Source organism: Cetorhinus maximus, chromosome 4, assembly GCF_964194155.1.
Source record: "Cetorhinus maximus chromosome 4, sCetMax3.hap1.1, whole genome shotgun sequence".
Lineage (NCBI taxonomy): Eukaryota > Metazoa > Chordata > Chondrichthyes > Lamniformes > Cetorhinidae > Cetorhinus > Cetorhinus maximus.
Window position 1 is genome coordinate 119,147,203 of NC_135882.1, and position 24,794 is coordinate 119,171,996.

Consider the following 24,794-nt stretch of genomic DNA (forward strand, 5'->3'; position numbering starts at 1 on the left):
GGTTTCCAACAGTACATTCCAGATTATAACAACTTGCTGCACATGTAACTCATATTTCTGCCAACATTAAAACCATAGATTTCCACCTTTGTAACATTGACCCTATCCATTTCAGCTCATCTGCTGATCAAACCCTTGTGCCTGCTTTCATTACCTCTAGACTTGACTTTTCCAATGCACTCCCGACTGGTCTCCCGCATTCTACCTTCTGTAAACTTGAACTCATCCAAAGCTCTGCTGCCCACAACTTAACTTGCACCAGGTCCCGTTCACCTCTCACCCCTGTGATTGCTGATCTACATTGGCTCCAGGTCAAGCAATGTCTTGATTTTAAAATTTTTATCCTCGTTTTCAAATCCCTTCACGGCCTCACCCACTCCCTATCTATGTAATGTCCTCTGGCCCCAAAACCCTCTGAGATACCTGCGCTCCTCTAATTCTGGTCTCCTGAGCACCCCTCTTTTAATTGCTCTACCATTCAGTTGCCTAGACCCCAAGCTCTGGAAATACTCTTTCTGCACCTCTCTGCCTCTCTACCTTGCTTTCCTCCTTTAAGATACTCCTTAAAACCTACCTTGTTGACCAAGCTTTTGCTCACATGACCTAATATCGGTTTAAGTGGCTCGGTGTCATACTTTCAGGGCCGAAGGCAAAGAAGTCTGCAACTTTTTGTGGCAAGGAATCATGGATTTATAACACGTATGATTTTTCTGATTGTAACCCCTCACAAACCTGTCCATTTTTTCAGTTAAAAATCCCCCCAATGTCTCTAAAACTTTCTCCATTATCGATGTTAAAATGACTGGCCTATAATTGCTGGGTTTATCTCTTTCTCTACATTTTTGAACAGGTGTGTAACATTTGCAATCCTTTAGTCCTATGGCCCCACTTTCATATCTAAAGAGGAGTGGAAGCTACAATAATACAATTTAAATACAAAGAGAATAATTTAAGATCGATACTCTTATTTTATTATATACAAACTCAGTCATTTCAGTGAATTAAAATGTCAAAAACGGTCAACTTGCACAGTCTGTAAGTAGCTAAAATTAAATCTTCGCCCAGCCTTCCGGTGTCAAAATACTGTGGAAACTCTAAAACACCTTATATGTCCACGGCCCAACCATCTTCAGCTGCCTCATCAATGACCTTCCTTCATCATAAAGTCAGAAATGAGGATGTTCGCTGATGATTGCATAATGTTCAGCACCATTCGTGACTCCTCAGATACTGAAGCAGTCCATGTCCAAATGCAGATCTGAGCAATATCCAATAAGTGGCAAGTAACATTGGCGCCACACAAGTGCCAGGCAATGACCATCTCCAACAAGAGAGAACCTAACCAACAACCCTTTATGTTCAATGGCATTATTATCACTGAATCCCCCACTATCAACATCCTGGGGGTTACCATTGACCAGAAACTGAACTGGACTAGCCATATAAATACTGTGGCTACAAGAGCAGGTCAGAGGCTAGGAATCCTGAAACAAGTAACTCACCTTCTGACTCCCCAGAGCCTGTCCATCATCTACAAGGCACAAGTCAGGAGTGTGATGGAATACTCCCCATTTGCCTGGATGAGTGCAGCTTCCACAACACTCAAGAAGCTGGATACCATCCAGGACAAAGCAGCCCACTTGATTGGCACCACATCCACAAATATTCACTCCCTTCATCACCGATGCACAGTAGCAGTAGTGTGTACCATCTACACAAGGTGCACTGCAGGAATTAACTAAGGCCCCTTAGACAGCACCTTCCAAACCAATGACCACTACCATCTAGAAGGACAAGGGCAGCAGGCACATGGGAACACCACCACCTGGAAGTTCCCTTCCAAGTCACTCAACATCCTGACTTGAAAATATATCGCTGTTCCTTCACTGTCACTGGGTCAAAATCCTGGAATTCCCTCCCTAACAGCACTGTGGGTGTACCTACACCACATGGACTGCAGCAGTTCAAGAAGACAGCTCACCACCACCTTCTGAGTGGCAACTAGGGATGGGCAATAAATGCTGGCCCAGCCAGCAAAGCCCACATCGCATGAATTAATTTTTAAAAATTGTTATTAGGTCAGTATGCCAAACACAATAATATAAATAAATAACACCAACTGTTTGTTGAGATTATTGGCTGGATATTTGCCGAGTCTTTAGAAATAGAGGGTGAAACCTGATTCCAGGATTCCCACCTCCATTCCTGTTTCTGGCAAGGAGTGTGATGGAATACTCCCCAGGCATAACTCCCGCCATTGCTGGCTCCATTGCTGGACTGGGCAGTTTAAAGCCCCCTCCTGCAATTTTAGTGGGGCCAGGTCCCCTTCAGTAAGCAGACATTGTTCATGGACTGTCAGAGGAGGTGTGAACCAGCGGGGAACCCCAATCTTGAGTGGGGAAACAAAAAAGAAACAAAAACAGCCACCTGCTCTTGGAATTCTTCCATTGACAGGCTTTGAAAAACAAAAACAAACATTTGGTCTTTCAGTTTCACTGGTTAGGTGCTGTATTGTAAGTTAGGTATGATTTGATAAAATTATGCATGAAAAACTTAAGAAAACACTGCTTGGAATTTCCAGTGTAATCACCTAGAGTGATTTACATTCCCAGAGTCCTTTTAAAATGGAAAATAAACTTCAGCCGCTTTCACTTAGAGAAAAAAGCCCCCACCTACTCCTGGGCTGCTTTGATTGACAGGACATCTGGTGTAGCTTAATAAAAAGGTTATCTGGTTTCTCAGTTTCAAAAGACTCCATTGTTCACATTTCCCAGAGTTTTCCATTACAGCTGAGACCATTCTGATTGCTTGGCTGAGTTTCAAAAGCTTTGAAACCACTTATCTGAGCAGAGGGCTGTGTTCACATTTTGATTGACAGTTTTAAGATGTTATTAAGGGACTATCTGTCTTTGATGCAGTAAGTGAATTAGATGTTTGTTTGTTTGCTTTTACAACAGATAGATTCACCTGAGGGGACTTAAACATTTTGAACAGGTTTTATGAGTTTTTTCCGGTATGAAGTGTGTTTGAGTAAGCCCTCTATTAGATTGTTAAAAATTCAATTTTTTTTATTATCTCCATTTCAAAGGCATGGCACCTGAGGTCTTCACATAGTGGATAATTCGGTGATTGGCTAAAGAGGATATATGGTGGGGGGGGGGGCATGGAGGGAATATACAGGGGCCATGGAGAATATGGGGGGGGCAAAGAAGAGACATGAGGGGTATGAAGGGCATGGGAAATACGAGGGATCATGGAGTGGAATATCGGGTGGGTGGAGGGAGAGGGTTTGAGGACTTGCAATTCATCATTAAAACTAGGCTGATGTCCCAGTAAGCAGAGGTGGACATTCTAGCCTGCCAGCCTCACTATCTGCCCACCTCCATTACTGCCACAGGCCTGACTCCATCCTGTCCCTGTCTCCATGGGATAAAATATGGCGGGCAGGTATTTTTTAAAGGAAATGAGTTTGCAGGGTCAGGCGGTTTCCCAATGTGACCTTCCCACCTCATCCACCAAAATCCAGTCCTATAGGTGAATTTATAATATGTTGTGGAATGGAACTTCAAACCCTCCAAGGTCAGATAACATCATGAGACCATAAGACATAGGAGCAGAAATTAGGCCATTCGGCCCATCGAGTCTGCTCCATCATTCAATCATGGCTGATAAGTTTCTCAACCCCATTCTCCCGCCTTCTCCTCGTAACCTTTGATCCCCTTACCAATCAAGAACCTATCTATCTCGGTCTTAAATACACTCAATGACCTGGCCTCCACAGCCGTCTGTGGCAATGAATTCCACAGATTCACCACTCTCTGGCTAAAGAAGTTTCTCCTCATCTCTGTTCTAAAAGGTCTTCCCTTTACTCTGAGGCTGTGCCCTTGGGTCCTAGTCTCTCCTACTAATGGAAACATCTTCCCCGCATCCACTCTATCCAGGCCTTTCAGTATTCTGTAAGTTTCAATCAGATCCCCCCATATCCTTCTAAACTCCATCGAGTTTAGACCCAGAGTCCTTAGGGTAAAGGTTCCTCTGCTCAAAGCATTTTTACTCACCATATCAATGCAAATCTTTGTACTTCGGCCACCACGTATGCCTTCTTATCATTAGGAATGCTAACCTGTGGTGATCCAAGGCAAATCTGTGCTGCAAAGCTGTGCTTACAAGGAACTAGGCAAGGCTGCCAACCATGTTCCACTTCAGAGGGGCAGAGGCAGGAGGCTTTCAGTCTAGTAGTCTGGAAAGGATTTGCAATTGCATTTGAATCTAGATTTGTGAAGTGATTCCAGATGGATTATTTTATCAGTGTGACCTAAAATTTCAGCAGTTGAAATCCTTGATTTCTGTTCTTGTAGCAGTAGTAGAAACGGTATTAAGTATAAAATCAGAACCTAGACAGAGATAATGAAATTTGGCTCCATAGTACCTGGTTTTTGGCACTACAAACGCCACTATGTGCCCAAAATGGAGTCAGGGTCACGGATGCACTGACCTAGCTCTACTAGGTGCCACTTTGGTAAACAAGAGGTGTCCTTTACCCACGTCAGAAACAGGCGTTAGGCTAATTTCATATGCAAATAAGCAGCCTAATGCACGCTTCTGCTCCCTCTTGCAACTTTGGTTGGTATCCGATGCAGCCAGTGTAGTATAAAAGGGTAGCAGTTGGGATATGCTTATATATGACGTGGATAATAACGTACCACTAACATTAGTCAGTCAAGTGTTAGACTCTCGAGAGACAGAGAGAGGTTTGAACACCATGCCCAGAAGCAATATGCCTACTCTGTAACCTGTTTAGTTGCAATACAAATAAACAAGTATTAAGCAGATACCAGAGTATGACTGCAGTCTGTCCAGTAATCAAGTATTATGCCTAGAGTCCAGAGATAGAAGGACCATCTGAGGACAGCCAACACTAGCGCTGAATGCCTCTGGGAAAACCAATGCTAAGCAGAAAGAAATGAAGAAAAAGGTTAATACTCACCTCACTGCTCCTGGTCCTGAGATACTTGACCACAATTCCAACCCTGATCTCCAAGTCCCCCGACCTCTCTCTTGATTTCCAAGCACCACCATCCCTCTCACCCCAACCTAGAAGCACTCAGAAGATCCCCAACATAGTACAGCCCATTGTCATCTCCTTCGCTAATCTAAGTCCCACCCGATCACAGTCCAAAGCCCCCACCAACACTCCAGACCCACTGACTTCCCTCCCTCCACAGCACATCTGACCCAACAATACTCCAGAGATCTGCAACCTTCTTCCCCATCCTCCAAACGTCCCCACCCCAGCAATCTTACTCCAAGACCCAGCCAACAATACCACAGACCCTCATGGTCATGCCTGAAGATTGGTGCATGAGCCCACGCAGGCTCCTACCACTGTGCCTTCTGTATAAAACTAAGTTCCGAGGCCCAAAATCATGTGCTGCGTGGGCCTCCTCATCTGAACTCGGACTGTTAATATGCTGCAGGTGGGTGCCCAAAAAAAGGCTTTTGATAAGGTTCCACATGGGAGACTGATAACGAAGGTAAGAGCTCATGGGATCCAAGGAAATTTGGCAAACTGGGTCCAGAATTGGTTGAGGAGTCGGAAGCAGAGGGTGATGGTCGAGGGGTGTTTTTGTGACTGGATGCCTGTGTCCAGTGGGGTTCCACAGGGATCAGTGTTGGGTCCCTTGCTGTTTGTGGTATATATAGTGATTTAGACTTGAATGCAGGAGGGTTGATCAGTAAGTTCGCGGATGACACAAAAATTGGTGGGGTGGTAAATAGTGAGGAGGATAGCCTTAGATTACAGGAGGATATAGACGGGCTGGTCAGATGGGCTGATCAGTGGCAAATGGAATTTAATCCGGATAAGTGTGAGGTGATGCACTTGGGCAGGACAAACAAGGCACGGGAATACACGATGAATGGTAGGACCCTGGGAAGTACTAAGGATCAGAGGGACCTTGGTGTGCATGTCCACTGGTCCCTTAAGGTAGCAGGACAGGTAGATAAGGTAGTTAAGAAGGCATATGGGATACTTGCCTTTATTAGCCGAGGCATAGAATATAAGAGCAGGGAGGTTATGCTGGAACGCTGGTTAGGCCACAGCTAGAGTATTGCATCGGTTCTGGAATCCACATTATAGGAAGGATGTGATTGCACTAGACAGAGTGCAGAGGAGATTTACCGGGATGTTGCCTGGGCTGGAGAGTTTTAGTTATGAGGAGAGGTTGGATAGACTGGGGTTATTTTCCTGGAGCAGAGGAGATTGAGGGGGGACATGATTGAGGTGTATAAAATTATGAGGGGCATAGATAGGGTAGACAGGAAGGAACTTTTCCCCTTGTTGGAGGAATCAATAACCAGGGGGCATAGATTTAAGGTAAGGGGCAGGAGGTTTCGAGGGGATGTGAGGGAGAATTTTTTCACCCAGAGGGTGGTGGGAATCTGGAACTCACTGCCTGAAAGGGTGGTAGAGGCAGAAACCCTCATAACATTTAAGAAGTATTTGGATGTGCACCTGCAATGTCATGGCATACAAGGCTATGGGCCTAGTGCTGGAAAATGGGATTAGAATAGTTAGGTGCTTGTTTGACCGGCGCAGACTCGATGGGCCTTTTTCTGTGCTGTAGACCTCTATAACATGGAGGGGGATAAATCTGTGATCTTTGTGGGGTCAAGACTATATATAACATTTAGTCAACGTTTAGCAAGAAGGGCCTTATTCAAGACATCTTAAAATGCTCAGAATGCCAGTCACGACCACCAATAAGTGAAGAAAGAGAATATATAATTAGCATCGTTGCTAGTCCAATTCTCTAATTTGTAAATATGCAGTTGCTTCATCGAGAAAATTGTAATGTAAACCTTCAATTCTATGTTTACCTTTTTGATCAGCATGAACTATTAGAGGTCCTGGAAAGTTTCTGTGAGCTTCATAACCCAGAAAGGTCATTAATGTTAGAGTAAGTCCTCTTCCTAAATTTATAGCACCTCCCAAAACCTAGATATGGAAAAGAAAATGTTATGGTTACACAGAAGGAAATCCCAAAATCATTATAAACAGCAAATAAAGTATCATCGTAAAATGTCATTTCCTATTGTCAGGAAGATATAATGTCCATAATGTTATTGGGATTTATTGTAAAATAGAGTCTGTGCCTGTGTGTGTGTGTGTGTGTGTCTTAAATAAATTAGAGGCAGCTAGTCTGGGTGCTTTGATGCAAGAAGCAAAGTTACGTTTGAACTGTTAATTAGGTAAACATGGGGAAGTTGTAGGACGTGAAGTGTAAAGGGAGAAATTTGTATTTTTAAATAAACCAAGCCAGATTGTTTTCAAAGGAGGAGAGAAATGTGTCACCGAGCCAGGTGAAGTTAAGAAACAGTGTATTTATTTTTCCCAAAGATTGCTGGTAAAACTTAATGCTATGAGAGATTTTTATTATCAGAAAGATAAAATCCAAAGACATAGTGAAACAATGGGAATTTGCATTCAAAGGGGAAAATATGTATAAAGGAGCAAAGGCTGTGTGTAAGGGTAGGCATTTTTAAGATCTAACAAGTGTGAAATGCCTTCAGCCTGCATTTACCAAACTGCTGCCTCCAGGGACTGAAGTTAAGAGAACTCACTTTGCATTCAACTGTTCAGGGTATCATTAACTTTGCCTGGGTCTTTTAAAATCTGTGTGTTTTACTGTTGCCTTAACAAAGGTGTAACTGGGAATCAGATTAACTAGGGGATTTAAAAATTATCATAGCAGTAATTTGTAGACATATGTATGTGCTTACAATCTTTTCTTTTATTAATAAATGTTTAATTTAGTTTTATAAAAAATCTCTTAAGACTCAGTGGTCTTATTATTACTGAATTCAAAGCCTGCATCTCGAAACATACAAATTGAAAGTTAGTTCTGACAGTTGTTTCAAGTTTCCCTCTGCGGTTTGAACAGCTCAGCATTTACCATCTGCTGTGTCATAACACTAGATTGATATCTCTTTAAGACATCTGGTCAAGAGAACTTGCTGCCAGGCCACTGCTGATGCATATTCAATTGGTTGGCTATTGTATCAATCAGATGATTGCCATAGAAGGATCTGAGATAATTCTATCTCTCTAGGGAAAACGTTTAGTATTTCCTTATAATGGTACTGCCAAGGATGAAAAACGTGCCAGCCATTGCATGAGTAAGTCCAACAACCCAGAACATCAGTTGCTTAGAATAAGCATTGAATTGATTTGGCAGTCATTTTGATTATAAACATTAATTGACATGGTACTTCCTTCTCCTCCCATATGGGTTTGTTTCATTTCTTACACTGAACCCATGCTATACCTTGTCTTCCATTTCCATGGGTAATAAACCATTAAAGCAGGAATTAAATCATAGTGGCACTTAGAGGCAAGTGATTTATCACTTTTTGCATTAGGAAGGATAACAAACAGCAACGACGCATGGCCTTTTCTTGCACCAATGATAATTCACATGATAGTAAAATTAACTTTTCAAAGATTTCTTATAACCTTCAAATTTATTACTTTCTACAGCAATATTTTATACAAAACTTTAAACATTATCAATAGGTAAAAGGTCAATATCCAGTTACTTGTATGTGGTGGTAATGACATCCAGCTTTACTGCACCACCACCATCACCACAGCTAATCTGTTCTAAACTTCTCTAATTTGCATGTCATCTGGCATTTAAATCTCCCCTTCAGCTTTTTGACTGCTCCTTCTCTGCTAACACCGTCAGTGCTCAGCATCCATGCTATCCAACGTGAAATTTCTTAAGTCATGCTAAGTTGGAATACGCTACAAATGCATCTTATTTTTCTTACTGGAGATTTCCTAATTACACTCTGACTGACTGCAGGACATGGTTTGAAATTCAAACATGCAAATTCTTGCAGACACCTTTCCCTCCATTTGTCAGAGTGGAACAAAGCGAGGGCAGTCCCAACATGTGACAGGTTAGGGTCATGATATGGAAGGGGCGGAAATCCAATCGGTGAGATTCAAGATTGAAGTTTGGGGGCAGGGGACCCAGCAACGACACATTGAAGGACTCTGAAGAAAGGGAGGCTGGAGATAAGAAAGGACAGTGGTAACAAGGATGGGACATAGCTGGGGTTGCCAGCCTTCCAGAATTGTCCAGGAGTCAGTCGGAATTGAAGATTAATCTTTTGGATAATGATGTGAGCTACACAGAAAAGTCTCAGAGGCATTTAAAATAATTATGCATTTTTCTATTTATTAGTTTATTTTATTTTATAACAATTTTAGTTTATAACAATATTGGAGGAGAGAAAAGCCTGGATGACTGGACAGTTAGACATGGGAATTCATGTGATAAAAGCTGCAGGAATATAAACAACTAGACTTGGCAACCGAGACACATCACCACCAACAGACCAAAGGTTAAACTGGAGCCTGCAATGTAAATTTTTACAAGAGCAACAGACTGGGAACTGGACACAGCCTGCACTGCGCCTGCGCACTCAGACTTCCAGCGGGACAGGAGACGGTCAAAGCCCCAATTCGACTCGGATATAACACATCGGGCCCACCACCCACCTGCGCTCTCACCCCGGACCCAAAACCGCAGGGCCTCAATCGACAGCTCCAACTCCGCCCGATCATGGCAGCTTTTAACACGAACCGAGTGAAAGCGGCTCTGCCTCCAGCCGCCATGCTCATCGCGCCAGCTCTGCAGCTCCGCCACTCACCCGCAGAGGGCGCAGTCAGCACAGCCTCTGCCGACACCTAGCGGCCAATGTAATAACAGCCAGTCCCAATTCAAACCACGATCACACCGAGAGCTCCCAGTCCCGATTCAATCCAGGACCACACCGAGAGCTCCCAGTCCCAATTCAAACCACGATCACACCGAGAGCTCCCAGTCCCGATTCAATCCAGGATCACACCGAGAGCTCCCAGTCCCGATTCAATCCAGGATCACACCGAGAGCTCCCAGTCCCAATTCAATCCAGGATCACACCGAGAGCTCCCAGTCCCGATTCAATCCAGGATCACACCGAGAGCTCCCAGTCCCAATTCAAACCACGATCACACCGAGAGCTCCCAGTCCCGATTCAATCCAGGATCACACCGAGAGCTCCCAGTCCCGATTCAATCCAGGATCACACCGAGAGCTCCCAGTCCCGATTCAATCCAGGATCACACCGAGAGCTCCCAGTCCCGATTCAATCCAGGATCACACCGAGAGCTCCCAGTCCCGATTCAATCCAGGATCACACCGAGAGCGCACAGTCCCGATTCAATCCAGGATCACACCGAGAGCTCCCAGTCCCAATTCAAACCACGATCACACCGAGAGCTCCCAGTCCCGATTCAATCCAGGATCACACCGAGAGCGCACAGTCCCGATTCAATCCAGGATCACACCGAGAGCGCACAGTCCCGATTCAATCCAGGATCACACCGAGAGCTCCCAGTCCCAATTCAAACCACGATCACACCGAGAGCTCCCAGTCCCGATTCAATCCAGGATCACACCGAGAGCTCCCAGTCCCGATTCAATCCAGGATCACACCGAGGGCTCCCAGTCCCGATTCAATCCAGGATCACACCGAGAGCTCCCAATCCCGATTCAATCCAGGATCACACCGAGAGCTCCCAATCCCGATTCAATCCAGGATCACACCGAGAGCACCCAGTCCCGATTCAATCCAGGATCACACCGAGAGCTCCCAATCCCGATTCAATCCAGGATCACACCGAGAGCTCCCAGTCCCGATTCAATCCAGGATCACACCGAGAGCTCCCAATCCCGATTCAATCCAGGATCACACCGAGAGCGCCCAGCCCGATTCAATCCAGGATCACACCGAGAGCTCCCAGTCCCGATTCAATCCAGGATCACACCGAGAGCTCCCAGTCCCGATTCAATCCAGGATCACACCGAGAGCTCCCAGTCCCGATTCAATCCAGGATCACACCGAGAGCTCCCAGTCCCGATTCAATCCAGGATCACACCGAGAGCTCCCAGTCCCAATTCAAACCACGATCACACCGAGAGCTCCCAGTCCCGATTCAATCCAGGATCACACCGAGAGCGCACAGTCCCGATTCAATCCAGGATCACACCGAGAGCTCCCAGTCCCAATTCAAACCACGATCACACCGAGAGCTCCCAGTCCCGATTCAATCCAGGACCACACCGAGAGCTCCCAGTCCCGATTCAATCCAGGATCACACCGAGAGCGCACAGTCCCGATTCAATCCAGGATCACACCGAGAGCTCCCAGTCCCAATTCAAACCACGATCACACCGAGAGCTCCCAGTCCCGATTCAATCCAGGATCACACCGAGAGCTCCCAGTCCCGATTCAATCCAGGATCACACCGAGGGCTCCCAGTCCCGATTCAATCCAGGATCACACCGAGAGCTCCCAATCCCGATTCAATCCAGGATCACACCGAGAGCGCCCAGCCCGATTCAATCCAGGATCACACCGAGAGCTCCCAATCCCGATTCAATCCAGGATCACACCGAGAGCGCCCAGCCCGATTCAATCCAGGATCACACCGAGAGCTCCCAGTCCCGATTCAATCCAGGATCACACCGAGAGCTCCCAGTCCCGATTCAATCCAGGATCACACTGAGAGTGCCCAGTCCCGATTCAATCCAGGATCACGCTGACAGCGCCCAGCCCGATTCAATCCAGGATCACACTGAGAGCTCCCAATCCCGATTCAATCCAGGATCACACTGAGATCACTCAGTCCCGATTCAATCCAGGATCACACTGAGAGCGCCCAGTCCCGATTCAATCCAGGATCACACTGAGATCACTCAGCCCGATTCAATCCAGGATCACACTGAGATCACTAAGTCCTGATTTAACCCAGGATCACACTGTGTATACCCAGTCCCGATTCAATCCAGGATCACACTGAGAGTGCCCAGCCCGATTCAATCCAGGATCACACTGAGATCACTCAGTCCTGATTTAACCCAGGATCACACTGAGTGTACCCAGTCCCGATTCAATCGGGGATCACACAGAGCACCCAGTCCTGATTTAATGGGATTAATTAATGATCTCTTAGTGAAGTTGCCCCTAGGTAGCAGCGACCATAATATGATTGAATTTTACATTCAGTTTGAGAGAGAGTGGAGTGGGTACCAGGCCATGTTTTTAAACTTAAGTAAGGGCAATTATGAGGGCATGAAAGCAAATTAGGTTAAGAGATTGGTCAATAGAAATGCAGTGGCAAATGTTTAAGGGGATATTTCAGAATACACAAAATTGATACATTCCAACGAGTAAGAAAAAGTCCAAGGGACGGACACACCATCCATGGTTAACTAGAAAGGTTAAAGATAGTATCAAATTTATAGAAAAAGTACATAATTGTGTGAAGAAAGATGGAAGGTCAGAAGATTGGACAGAATATAAGGAACAGCAAAGGATGACTAAAAGATTAATATGGGGGGGAAATTAGAGTACAAGAGAAAGCTAGACAGAAATATAAAAGAACAGATAGTAAGAGTTTCTATAAATATTTTAAAAAGAAACAAGTTAATAAAGTGAGTCAAAAACAAAAATAGCTGGATAAACTCATCATAAAACGATAGATCGAAATAAATTTTAAAATAGGTGGGAAAAGAAAAATATATTTTAAAAATGTTAAATTATTGGAAAAAGGGGGATCGGAACGGGGGTGGGGATGGAGGAGAGAGTTAATCATCTGAAGTTGTTGAACTCAATGTTAAGTCTGGAAGGCTGTAGAGTGCCTAGTCGGAAGATGAGGTGCTGTTCCTCCAGTTTGCGTTGAGCTTCACTGGAACATTGCAGCAGGCCAAGGACGGACATGTGGGCATGAGAGCAGGGTGGAGTGTTGAAATGGCAAGTGACAGGGAGGTCTGGGTCATGCTTACGGACAGACCGAAGGTGTTCCGCAAAGTGGTCACCCAGTCTGCGTTTGGTCTCTCCAATGTAGAGGAGACCACATTGGGAGCAGCGAATGCAGTAGACTAAATTGAGAGAAGTGCAAGTGAAATGCTGCTTCACTTGAAAGGAGTGTTTGGGCCCTTGGACAGTGAGGAGGGGGGAAGTAAAGGGGCAGGTGTTATACCTTCTGCGGTTGCATGGGAAGGTGCCGTGGAAGGGGTTTGAGGTGTAGGAGGTGATGGAGGAGTGGATCAGGGTGTTCCGGAGGGAACGATCCCTGTGGAAAGCTGCCGGTGGGGGGGAGGGGGGGGAGGGGGGTGAAGGAAAGACGTGATTGGTGGTGGCATAGTGCTGGAGTTGGTGGAAATGGCGGAGGATGATCCTTTGAATGCGGAGGCTGGTGGGGTGATAAGTGAGGACGAGGGGGACCCTATCGTGGTTCTGGGAGGGAGAGGAAGGCGTGAGGGCGGATGTGCGGTAGGTGGACCGGACACGTTTGAGGTCCCTATCAACCACCGTGGGTGGAAAACCTCGATTGAGGAAGAATTTATTTCGATCTATCGTTTTATCTCCACCTTTTCGCCCATTTCAATCCCTTCCCCCCACCCCACCCCCACTAGGGCCATCTGTCACTAGCTTGTCCTGCTTTCTACCCTTAATGTCACCATTAGCACATTCCTTAGATAATATCACCACTATCAACACCCCTTTGTCCTTTTGTCTATGACATCTTTGGCAATCTCTTCTTTGCCTCCACCTATCACTGGCCCTCTATCCAGCTCGACCTGTCCCATCCCCCTCAACCAGCTTAAACTTCACCACATTTTTATATTTCTTTAGTTCTGATGAAGAGTCGTACGGATTTGAAACGTTAACTGTGTTCCTCTCCGCAAAAGCTGTCAGATCTGCTGAGTTTTTCCAGCTATTTTTGTTTTTGTTTCAGATTTCCAGCATCCGCAGTATTTTGCTTTTATCTTAATTAAGTGAGTGTTGATCCTATAGAAAGTGAGTCTGGAGAATTGATATTGTAAAACAAGGAGGTGGCAGATGAATTGAACAGGTATTTTGCATCAGTCTTCACTATAAAGGATACATGTAATGTCCCAAGAAATGGAATCGAGGGAGGAACTCAGGAAAATTACAATCACCAGAAAAGCGGTACTGAGTAAATTGTTGGAGCTGCAGGCTGACAAGTGCCTAGGTCCTGATGGACTTCATTCTAGGGTCTTAAAAGAAATGGGTGGTGAGATAATTGAAGAATTGGTTTTAATTTTCCAAAACTCCCTAGATTCGAGGAAGATCCCATTAGATTGGAAGATAGCTAATGTAACTCCACTATTCAAAAAGGAAGAGAGGCGGAAAGCAGGAAACTACAGGCCAGTTAGCTTAACATCTGTCATTAGGGAAATGTTAGAAGCTATTATTAGATAAGTTATAGCAGGGCACTTGGATAAGTTCAAGGTAATCAGGTAGAGTCAACATGGTTTTGAGAAAGGAAATTAATGTTTAACCAACTTACTGGAGTTCTTTGAGGAAGTAACATGCTGTGGATAAAGTGGAACTGGTGGATGTACTGTACTTAGATTTCCAGAAGGCATTTGATAAAGTGCCACATCAAAGGTTATTGCGGAAAATACAAGCTCACGGTGTAGGGGGTAACATATTGGCATGGATAGAAGATTGGCTAGCTAACAGGATTGGAGAGTAGGCATAAATGGGTCTTTTTCAGGTTGGCAAAATGTGATGAGTGGGGTACCACAGGGATCAGTGCTGGGACCTCAACTGTTTACAATTTATATAAATGACTTGGATGAAGGGATGGATGGGATGATTATCAAATTTGCTGATGACAAAGATAGGTAGAAAAGTAATTTGTGAAGAGGACATAAGGAGGATGCAAAAAGATTTAGATAGGTTAAACGTGTGGGGAAAAATCTGGCAAATGTAGTATAATGTGGGAAAATGTGAATTGTCCATTTTGGCAGGAAGAATAAAAGAGAGGCATATTATCTAAATGGTGAGATTTCAGAGCTCCGAGATGCAGAAGGATCTGGGTGTCTTAGTGCATGAATCACAAAAGGCTAGTATGCAGATACAGCAGGAAAGCTGTGACCTGATTGGTTGGTAGGAAATCTGCAACAAATTTGAAAAAAAAACACTGCAAAGCTAATTAATAAATTAATTAACTAAGTCGAAATGGCCGAGCTGGTGATGTGCTGTAGCTGTATGATGTGGGAGCTGGCAGATCCCATTGCGAGCTGCAGTGGCCACATCTGCAGCAAGTGTTGTTTGCTGGAGGAACTCTGGCTCAGAATTGATGAGCTGGAGTCCGAGCTCCGGACGCTGCGGCACATCCGGGAGGGGGAGAGTTACCTGGATGCTTTGTTCAGGAGGCGGTCACACCCGGTAGATTAAGAACCTCAAGTTCGGTCAGTGGTCAGGGTCAGCAGGGTGTGACTGCAAGTGAGGCAGGTAGAGGGATCCTGTGTTCAGGAACAGAAGAGCCTCAGCTCTTGACCTTGTCCAACAGGTACAAGTTACTTGCTCCCTGTGTGGATGAGGAACAGGGCTATAGGGAGGATGAGCCAGCTGACCACGGAACCGTGGCACACAAGGCCATTCAAGAGTGGGGAGCAAAAAGACAAGTGGTAGTTGTAGGGGATTCTATAATTAGGGGAATTGATAGCATCCTTTGTAAGCAGAATCGAGAGTCCCGCATGGTATGTTGCCTGCCCAGTGCCAGGGTGAGGGACGTCTCTGACCGGCTTGAAAGGATATTGGAGAGGGAGGGGGAGGATCCAGTTGTTGTGGTCCACATCGGGACAAATAACATAGGTAAGACTAGGAAAGAGGACCTGCTTGGGGATTATCAGGAACTAGGAACTAAATTAAAGAACAAGTCCTCAAGGGTTATAATCTCCGGATTACTACCTGAGCCACGTGCAAATTGGCATAGGGACGTGAGAATAAGGGAAGTAAACTCGTGGCTAAAGGAATGGTGCAGAAAAGAGGGATTCCATTTCATGGGGCACTGGCATCAGTATTGGAACAGGAGGGATCTGTACCGTTGGGACGGTCTCCACCTGAACCGATCTGGGACCAATGTTCTAGCGAAAAGGGTAAATAGGGTGGTCAACAGGACTTTAAACTAGAAAGTGGTGGGGAAGGGAAGGATAAAACTCCAAGAAGTGTGACTAATGGGAAACAAAGCAGCAGGTTAGCATGTGGGAGGATGGATTCAACTTCATGGAAAATTATGAAAAAACTGAAAAGGAGAGCCCAGGAGAGGCTATTAAAGTCTCCAGAACACAAAATAGGACAGAGTGTTTGGAAAGGGCTAGGAATCTAACTTCAAGCACATCAGATAAAGGGACAACAAGAGAAAGGGGACGGGAAATACAGGACTGAAGGTGTTGTTTTTGAATGCACGCAGCATACGAAGTAAGGTAAATGAGCTGGTGGCGCAGATTGAAATTGGCAGGTATGATGTGGTGGGCATCACGGAGACATAGCTGCAAGGGGATCAGGACTGGGAGCTAAATATCCAAGGATATACATCCTATTGAAAAGATAGGCAGGTTGGCAGAGGGGGTGGGGTTGCTTTGTTCATAAGAAATGAAATTAAATCGATAGCAAGAAATGACGTAGGGTCAGATGATGTAGAATCTGAGTGGGTAGAGTTGAGGAACCGCAAAGGTAAAAAAAACATAATGGGAGTTATGTACAGGCCTCCGAACAGTAGTCAGGATGTGGGGCACAAAATACACCAGGAGATAGAAAAGGCATGTAAGAAAGGCAAGGTTACAGTGATCGTGGGGGATTTCAATATGCAGGTAGACTGGGAAAATCAGGTTGGTAGTGGATCCCAGGAAAAGGAATTTGTGGAATGTCTCCAAGATGGCTTTTTGGAGCAGCTTGTGGTGGAGCCCACTAGGGAACAGGCAATTCTAGATTTAGTGATGTGTAATGAGGCAGATTTGATAAGGGAGCTTAAGGTGAAGGAACCCTTAGGAGGAAGTGACCATAATATGATAGAATTTACCCTGCAATTTGAGAGGAAAAAGCTGGAATCAGATGTAACGGTATTACAGTTGAATAAAGGCAACTACAGAGGCATGAGGGAGGAGCAGGCCAGAATTGATTGGGAGATGAGCCTAGCCAAGAAAGACAGTGGAACAGCAATGGCAGGAGTTTCTGGGAGTAATTTGGGAGACGCAGCAAAAATTCATCCCTAGGAAGAAGGAGCATACTAGAGGGAGGACAAGGCAACCACGGCTGACAAGGGAAGTCAGGGACAGCATAAAAGCTAAAGAGAAAGCATACAATGCGGCGAAGAGCAGTGGGAAACCAGGGGATTGGGAAGCCTACAAAGACCAACAGAGGACAACTAAAAAAGAAATAAGGAGGGAGAAGATTAAATATGAGGGTAAACTAGCCAGTAATATGAAAGAAGATTGCACGAGTTTTTTAGATATATAAAGGGTAAGAGAGAGGCAAAAGTGGACATTGGGCCGCTGGAAAATGATGCTGGAGAAGTAGTGGTGGGGAACGAAGAAATGGCGGAGGAACTGAATAGGTACTTTGTGTCAGTCTTCACGGTCGAAGACACAAGTAACATCCCGAAAGTTCAAGAGAGACAGGGGGCAGAGGTGAGTATGGTGGCCATTACCAAGGAGAAGGTGCTAGGAAAACTGAAAGGTCTGAAGGTGGATAAATTACCTGGACCAGATGGATTACACCCAAGAATTCTGAAGGAGATAGCTGAAGAGATAGTGGAGGCGTTAGTGGTGATCTTTCAGGAATCACTGGAGTCATGGAGGGTCTCAGAGGACTGGAAAATCGCTAATGTAACCCCTCTGTTTAAGAAGGGAGTGAGGCAAAAGACAGGAAATTACAGGCCGATTAGCCTGACCACGGTCGTTGGTAAGATTTTAGAGTCCATTATTAAGGATGAGATTTCAGAATACTTGGAAATGCATGGTAAAATAGGGCAAAGTCAGCATGGTTTCATCAAGGGGAGGTCATGCCTGACAAATCTGTTAGAATTCTTTGAGGAGGTAATGAGTAGGTTAGAGAAAGGAGGGCCAATGGATGTTATCTACTTGGACTTCCAGAAGGCCTTTGACAAGGTGCCGCACAGGAGGCTGCTCAGTAAGATAAGAGTCCATGGTGTTAGAGGCAAGGTACTAGCATGGATAGAAGATTGGCTGTCTGTCAGGAGGCAGAGAGTGGGGATGAGGGGGTCCTTCTCAGGATGGCGGCCGGTGACTAGTGGAGTTCTGCAGGGGTCAGTATTGGGACCACAACTTTTCACTTTATACATTAATGATCTAGATGAAGGAACTGAGGGCATTCTGGCTAAGTTTGCAGATGATACAAAGATAGGTGGAGGGGCAGGTAGTATTGAGGAGGTGGGGAGGCTGCGGAAGGATTTGGACAGGTTAGGAGAATGGGCAAAGAAGTGGCAGATGGAATACAAAGTGGGGAAGTGTGAGGTCATGCACTTTGGTGGGAAGAATAGAGGCATAGACTATTTTCTAAATGGGGAGAGAATTCAGAAATCTGGAGTGCAAAGGGATTTGGGAGTCCTAGTCCAGGATTCTCTTAAGGTTAACTTGCAGGTTGAGTCGATAGTTAGGAAGGCAAATGCAATGTTGGCATTTATTTCGAGAGGACTAGAATATAAAAGCAGGGATGTGCTGCTGAGGTTTTATAAGGCTCTGGTCAGACCACATTTAGAATACTGTGAGCAATTTTGGGCCCCGTATCTCAGGAAGGATGTGCTGGTCCTGGAGAGGGTCCAGAGGAGGTTCACAAGAACGATCCCAGGAATGAAAGGCTTAACATATGAGGAACGTTTGAGGACTCTGTGTCTATACTCGATGGAGTTTAGAAGGATGAGGGGGGATCTGATTGAAATTTACAGAATACTGAAGGGCCTGGATAGAGTGGACGTGGGGAAGATGTTTCCATTAGTAGGAGTGACTAGGACCTGAGGGCACAGCCTCAGAGTAAAGGGAAGACCTTTTAGAACAGTGATGAGGAGAAACCTCTTTAGTCAGAGTGTGGTGAATCTGTGGAATTCATTGCCACAGAAGGCTGTGGAGGCCAGGTCACTGAGTGTATTTAAGACCGAGATAGATAGGTTCTTGATTGGTAAGGGGATCAAAGGTTACGAGGAGAAGGCGGGAGAATGGGGTTGAGAAACTTATCAGCCATGATTAAATGGTGGAGCAGACTCGATGTGCCGAATGGCCTAATTTCTGCTCCTATGTCTTATGGTCTTATGGTCTTAATTAGGAAAGCTAATAAAATGTTATTATTTATTGCGAGATGAATTGAATACAAAAGTAGGGAGGTTATGCTTCAGTTATACAGAGCAGTAGTGAGATCTGGAGTACTGTGTACAGTTTTGGTCACCTTATTTAAGGAAAGATGGAAACAGTTCAGAGAAAGTTTACCAGACTAATACCTGGAATGGGCGGGTTGTCTTATGACGAAGGATTAGACAGGCTAGGTTTGTATCCACTGGAGCTTAGAAGAGTAAGAGGCGACTTGATTGAAACATATAAGATTCTGAAGGGTCTTGACAGGGTGGATTTGGAGAGGATGTTTCCTCTTGTGGAAGAATCTAGAACTAGGGGTCACTGTTTAAAAATAAGTGGTCGCCCATTAAAACGGGGATGAGGCGAAATTTTTTCTCTCAGAGGGTTGTGAGTCTTTGGAACTCTCTTCCTTAAAAGGTGGTGGAAGCAGAGTCTTTGAATATTTTTACGACAGAGGTGGATAGATTCTTGGTAAGCAAGGATTGATCGGTTATTGGGGGAAGGCGGGATGCAGATTTGAGGTTATTATCAAGTCAGCTATGGTCTTACTGAATGGCAGAGCAGGCTCGAGTGACCGAAGGCCTACTCCTGCTCCTTGTTCGTATGTTCATATGTTATCCAGGATCAGACGGAGAGCACCCGCTCCTGATTTAATCCAGGGTCGGACTGAGAGCACCCACTCCTGATTCAATCCAGGATCAGGCCAAGAGCACCCAGTCTTGATTTAATCCAGGACCAGACTGAGAGCAGCCAGTTCCGATTTAATTCAGGATCAGGCCAAGAGCACCCACTCCTGATTCAATCTGGGATCAGGCCAAGAGCACCCACTCCTGATTTAATTCAGGATCAGACCGAGAGCACCCGGTCCTGATTTATTCCAGGACCAGACTGAGAGCACCCAGTCCTGATTTAATCCAAGATCAGGCTGAGAGCACCCAGTCCTAATTTAACCCAAGGTCAGACTGACAGCACCGAGTCCCGATTTTATCCAGGATCAGACCAAGAGCACCCACTATGGATTTGACCCAGGGTCAGACTGGGAGTACCCAGTCCTGATTTAATCCTGGATCGGACTGAGTGCACCCACCATTCACTGAGTCAACTCACAGATGCCAAAGGTTAATTAAACCTTCATTAACCACCAGGCACCAGTCTGAGAGCATGCAACACAGACTGAAATAACCCACAGATACCCAGGACAGATCTCATGAATTCCCAGATGCCCGGGGAAACAGTTAGTCAACCTCCAATGCAGACTAAATTAATCTTCAGACACCAGAGATTAGTCTCAAAGCACTCAGTGCCAAATGATATCACCCTCATGACACCCCGAGAATGAGAAAGAGCACCCAGTGATAATTGACTTAACCAACAGACATCCTGGGATTCATTGTAGATCATCCAGTGTCAACTCCCTTAGCTCAGCACTCAGATTATTAAGTGCAGACTTCCATAATCCATTGACATCATTGACCACTTTGAAATTGGCCAGGGATGTCTTATAACCAGTGGATATTCATTAATTAGTTGAGGGTGTGTCTTCTTTATCTTACTCACTTCTGATGGTCATTATGATAGCACCCACTGTTAACAAAACCTCTTCTACTTATAATGTTTGGTGTCAAAAAACATTTTGATAAAAAAGTTCTTTTTGCAAGTAAAGGCCAGTAGGTATCACTTATGATCTGGATAAACACTAACAACACGAGCCCTCCTGTTCCTAATATATAAAAATGTTCTGGGTTCCACAAGTCATGCTGAATCTGTACATCACCGTGGATAGATTACGAAAAAAGCACTTTGTACAATTCTATACCGCCTTGTACAACATAAGAGGCCAAAGGCCTAGAGGCAATGCAGAGAACAATCAATCTGATCACTGGTGTTGAAATATGAGCTAAAGGGAATAACTAGATAAATTAGGACACAATAGCATTGAAAAAACACACCCCAGAAAAGACTGTATAAAACTCTGCAAGATAATTAATGAAAAAATAAACTCAGAACAATTCCACTAATGAGATGTATAAACCAACTGTCAACCTATATCAGTTCATGTTTGAAAGAAAAGCTGCTCATGATTTTTATAGCAAATCTCTTGATTTTTAAGAGGTTGTTTCCTGAAACCCCAGTGCTGGGGTCTCAACTTTTTACAATTTATATAAATGACTTGAATGAAGAGACCAAAGGAACATTTGCTGACAGCACAAAGATAGGTAGGAAAGTAAATTGTGAAGGGAACATAAGGAGGCTACAAAGGGACATAGGTAGGTTGAGTGAGTGGGCAAAGATCTGGCAAATGGAGTATAACATGGGCAAATGTGAAATTGTCCATTTTGGCAGGAAGAATAAAAAAGCTTATTATCTAAATGGTGAGAGATTGCAGAGACCTGAGGTTCAGAGGGATCTGAGTGTTCTAGTGCATGAATCACAAAAGATTAGTATGCACATGCAGCAGGTAATTAGGAAAGCTAAAGAATGTTATCCTTTATTGTGAGGGGAATTGATTACAAAAGTGGGGAGGTTATACTTCAGTTGTACAGGGCATTGGTGAGACCACATCTGGAGTATTGTGTACAGTTCTGGTCTCCTTATTTAAGGAAAGATGTAATTGCGTTAGAAGCAGTTCAGAGAAGGTTTACTAGACTAATACCAGGAATGGGCGAGTTGTCTCATGAGGAAAGGCTGGATGGGTTAAGCTTGTATGCACTGGAGTTTAGAAGAGTAAGAGACGACTTGATTGAAACCTTTAAGATCCCAAGGGGCCTTGACAGGGTGGATGTGGAGAGAATGTTTCCTCTTGTGGGATAATCTAGCACTAGGGGGGTCACTGTTTAAAAATAAGGGGTCGCTCATTTAAGACAGAGATGAGGATTTTTTTCTTTCACAGGGTCATGAGCCTTTGGAACTCTCTTCCTCAAAAGCCAGTGGAAGCGGAGTCTTTGAATATTTTTTAAGGCAGAGGTGGATAGATTCTTGATTAACAAGAGGGTAAAAAGTTAATCGGGGGTAGGTGGGGATGTGGAGTTGAGGTTACAATCAGATCAGCCATGATCTTATTGAATGATGGAGCAGGCTCGAAGGGCCAAGTGGCCTACTCCTGCTCCTAATTTGTATGTCCGTGTGATTTATAAGACAGTGAGGTTGACATGTCTGAACACAGGTGCTTATTATTTAATTTTAAGTTTTTTTGTTTTATGCTTTTGCCTTTTATTAGTCATGCCCCTCTAAAAAGGGGACGGACCCATTTTTTCGTTTGGTGGGACTATACCAATCCACTGGTGTCCCCTACTGTTAATTAAGCAAATGCATATCAAATACCCAACCCTAACTGTGATATGGTTGCTGTTGAGTTTATATCGTTGAATTAATTGCACTTTATGGTTAAGGTTGACATAAAATATAGAATCACTATTGAACTACCTGCACTGTCACAAAATCGCCACCTGCTGCAGTGCAAATACAGATTCTTCAACAATCACCATTTTCAAATTCAACATAAATTGGGAAAAGTTTACATCCTTACATGGATTCTGGCAGATTATAGATTGCATGGCACTTGCAGATATGTTATTATACACTATACAAAGCTCAACCCATTTTGGACAACATTACCTACCAACTTATTTTTTTCTGGTCGGGAGGTTGAGGTCTAACGTTGGCCATTGGACTTAGGCAAGGTTCGGGGAATCTTTGAAAATTGGCAGGTGTTCAGGTGGGCAGTGACACGCTGAAACCTTCCCGTTAGTTCATCTAGATTTCCTTTAGTTTGACTGGGGTAATAGAATGAGGTATAATAATGGTAATAGCATATCACTCTAAAAATGAGCACAACTTCTCGTTTTAATACCTTTTCAATCAATTAGCGTCACTCTTCAAATAAACACCGCCCAATTTCTTGAGTTTAACAGCTTTCTATTTTTCTCCACCCACAACCATAAACCAGTTGAGCCAAATTTCAATTAGATTGTTAATGAAAAAATTGAAGTAGTTGGGTTCAGGATGTGAAGAACGGCCTTTTGGAAGAGACACCACCTCAAAGTGTCGGGAGGGAGGAGGAAAAACTCGCTTTGAATTATTAATCTGGAAATTTCAGTATTTTTACGTGTGTATTGTAGGATTTTTAATCTCAGCTCCTAAACTATATTTCTGAAACCTGTTTTTAAAGGAGCGTTTCTCTGGGTGAGGCAGCAAACCAGTTCATACACTCAGTGAAGTCTGCGTCCCGAAACTGGACTGCCTCCAGCCGCTGGTTCTCTGTGTGTGTGTGTCTGCAGAGGGGAGGGAGCTGGCTCTTGCCACAGGAAGTGCTGAATGAAGCGGTAGTGACACTAGTGCAGACCATTTACAATCCTGTTCGCCGCTTTACCTGTCACCCTGGTACGTGCGTTTTCCTGCTGCCTTACACCGGGAAAGTAGGACTTTTATTCTGTTGCTAGTTTACTCTTTAACAAAAAGAAACTGTGATGATGCCTTGTTTAACGCAATGTTCTGTGCGCGTCTTTTTAGGGTGTAGTCAATGTCAAAAGAATGTTAACTCATGAAGCAAGAATGCAAGCTTTTCTGTGGCTGCACGAATTATTTTACTCTTATTTACTAGTTAATGCTGCCTGAAGGAAGTTGTGGAAATGGGAGTTGCATAAATAAACAACTGATCTGTGTTTTACCACGGGGAAGGGCTAATGTCGCACAGACTGGGCAGTATTAAAATGTGATGTGTTGGTGTACAAGTGGTTAATTGGCTTAATTTCAGAAACCGTCATAGGAGAAGTGTTGTAGATGAGTGAACGTTTGCCACAGCTGGCTGAGTTTCTATTAACTTTTATATAACAGATGTAATGAGCCTGTACTTTGTGGATCAAAATATTCGTATGCAGTCCCATTTCCCTGCTACAAGTTCAAATGCAGGACTCCATTTGCATCGTAGAACTGGTTATAAATGTGTTTCGGGATGATGTGTTTGGAACAATTTTTCATTCGTTTTCGGGATATGGCGTTACTGTCGAGTTCTGCGTTTATGCCCCTCCTTAGTTTTCCGGAGAAGTTGATGATGGTCGGGGGGCCGCCCATTTGGATCACTGCGGAATTCACCCCATTCATAATATGGAACAGTTTCTGAAACCTGCAGAAATACTCGAGCTACACATGTGCAATTGCTTTAAAATTGAGTTTATAATTGAGTTAAGCTATGATCTATATGATTTTATATCTGATTCATTTCTGAAACCCACTGAACTAGAAGTTTAATGTTCATTTGAATATCTGACTATTTATACCCATCCAATAGAGAAAATTTCAGTCTCAGTGATGACTAGTTATTTGTCTAGTTCATTTTCAAAAAGCTTTATTGGCAGAACCTTTACTTCTGATGGGAATTATATTCCACCTAGCTGCTACTCTGAGGGAAACGTATTTTATCTCGCTTGGGAACTGGTCCTGTAATCATGATTAGTTTTATTTGGACTCTTGTGCTAAGACTGGTATCAGTAGAGTCATGCTCATTATGGCACATTAAATCCATGTTGACTCTCTCTCTCTCTCTCTCGAGCTTGGATC

General features: G+C 44.3%; 3 protein-coding genes across 7 annotated transcripts in view; 2 read left to right on the forward strand and 1 right to left on the reverse strand.

Moving 5' to 3' along the window:
* The window catches only part of rmdn1 (regulator of microtubule dynamics 1), a 60,381-nt gene extending 50,659 nt beyond the window's left edge, over positions 1-9,722 (reverse strand). For 3 of the 4 annotated variants that reach the window (XM_078540687.1, XM_078540686.1, XM_078540688.1), the window contains exons 1-2: positions 9,569-9,722; positions 6,880-6,997 (exon numbers count right to left, since the gene is read on the reverse strand). In XM_078540687.1, the coding sequence (XP_078396813.1) occupies positions 6,880-6,997; positions 9,569-9,691 (241 nt within the window). In that variant the 5' untranslated portion in view covers positions 9,692-9,722. Of the gene's footprint in view, positions 1-6,879; positions 6,998-9,568 lie in introns of those variants that run through there. The other variant, XM_078540689.1, reaches the window with a different exon arrangement.
* Positions 1-24,794, forward strand: part of LOC144679844 (copine-3-like) — a 750,377-nt gene that overhangs the window by 560,439 nt on the left and 165,144 nt on the right. The gene's annotated exons all lie outside the window — the stretch shown is intronic.
* LOC144679843 (copine-3-like) overlaps positions 23,407-24,794 on the forward strand; it is a 98,197-nt gene continuing 96,809 nt past the window's right edge. The window contains exon 1 of one of the 2 annotated variants that reach the window (XM_078540690.1): positions 23,407-23,618. The gene's annotated coding sequence lies outside the window, so the exon portion shown is untranslated. Of the gene's footprint in view, positions 23,654-24,794 lie in introns of both variants that reach the window. The other variant, XM_078540691.1, reaches the window with a different exon arrangement.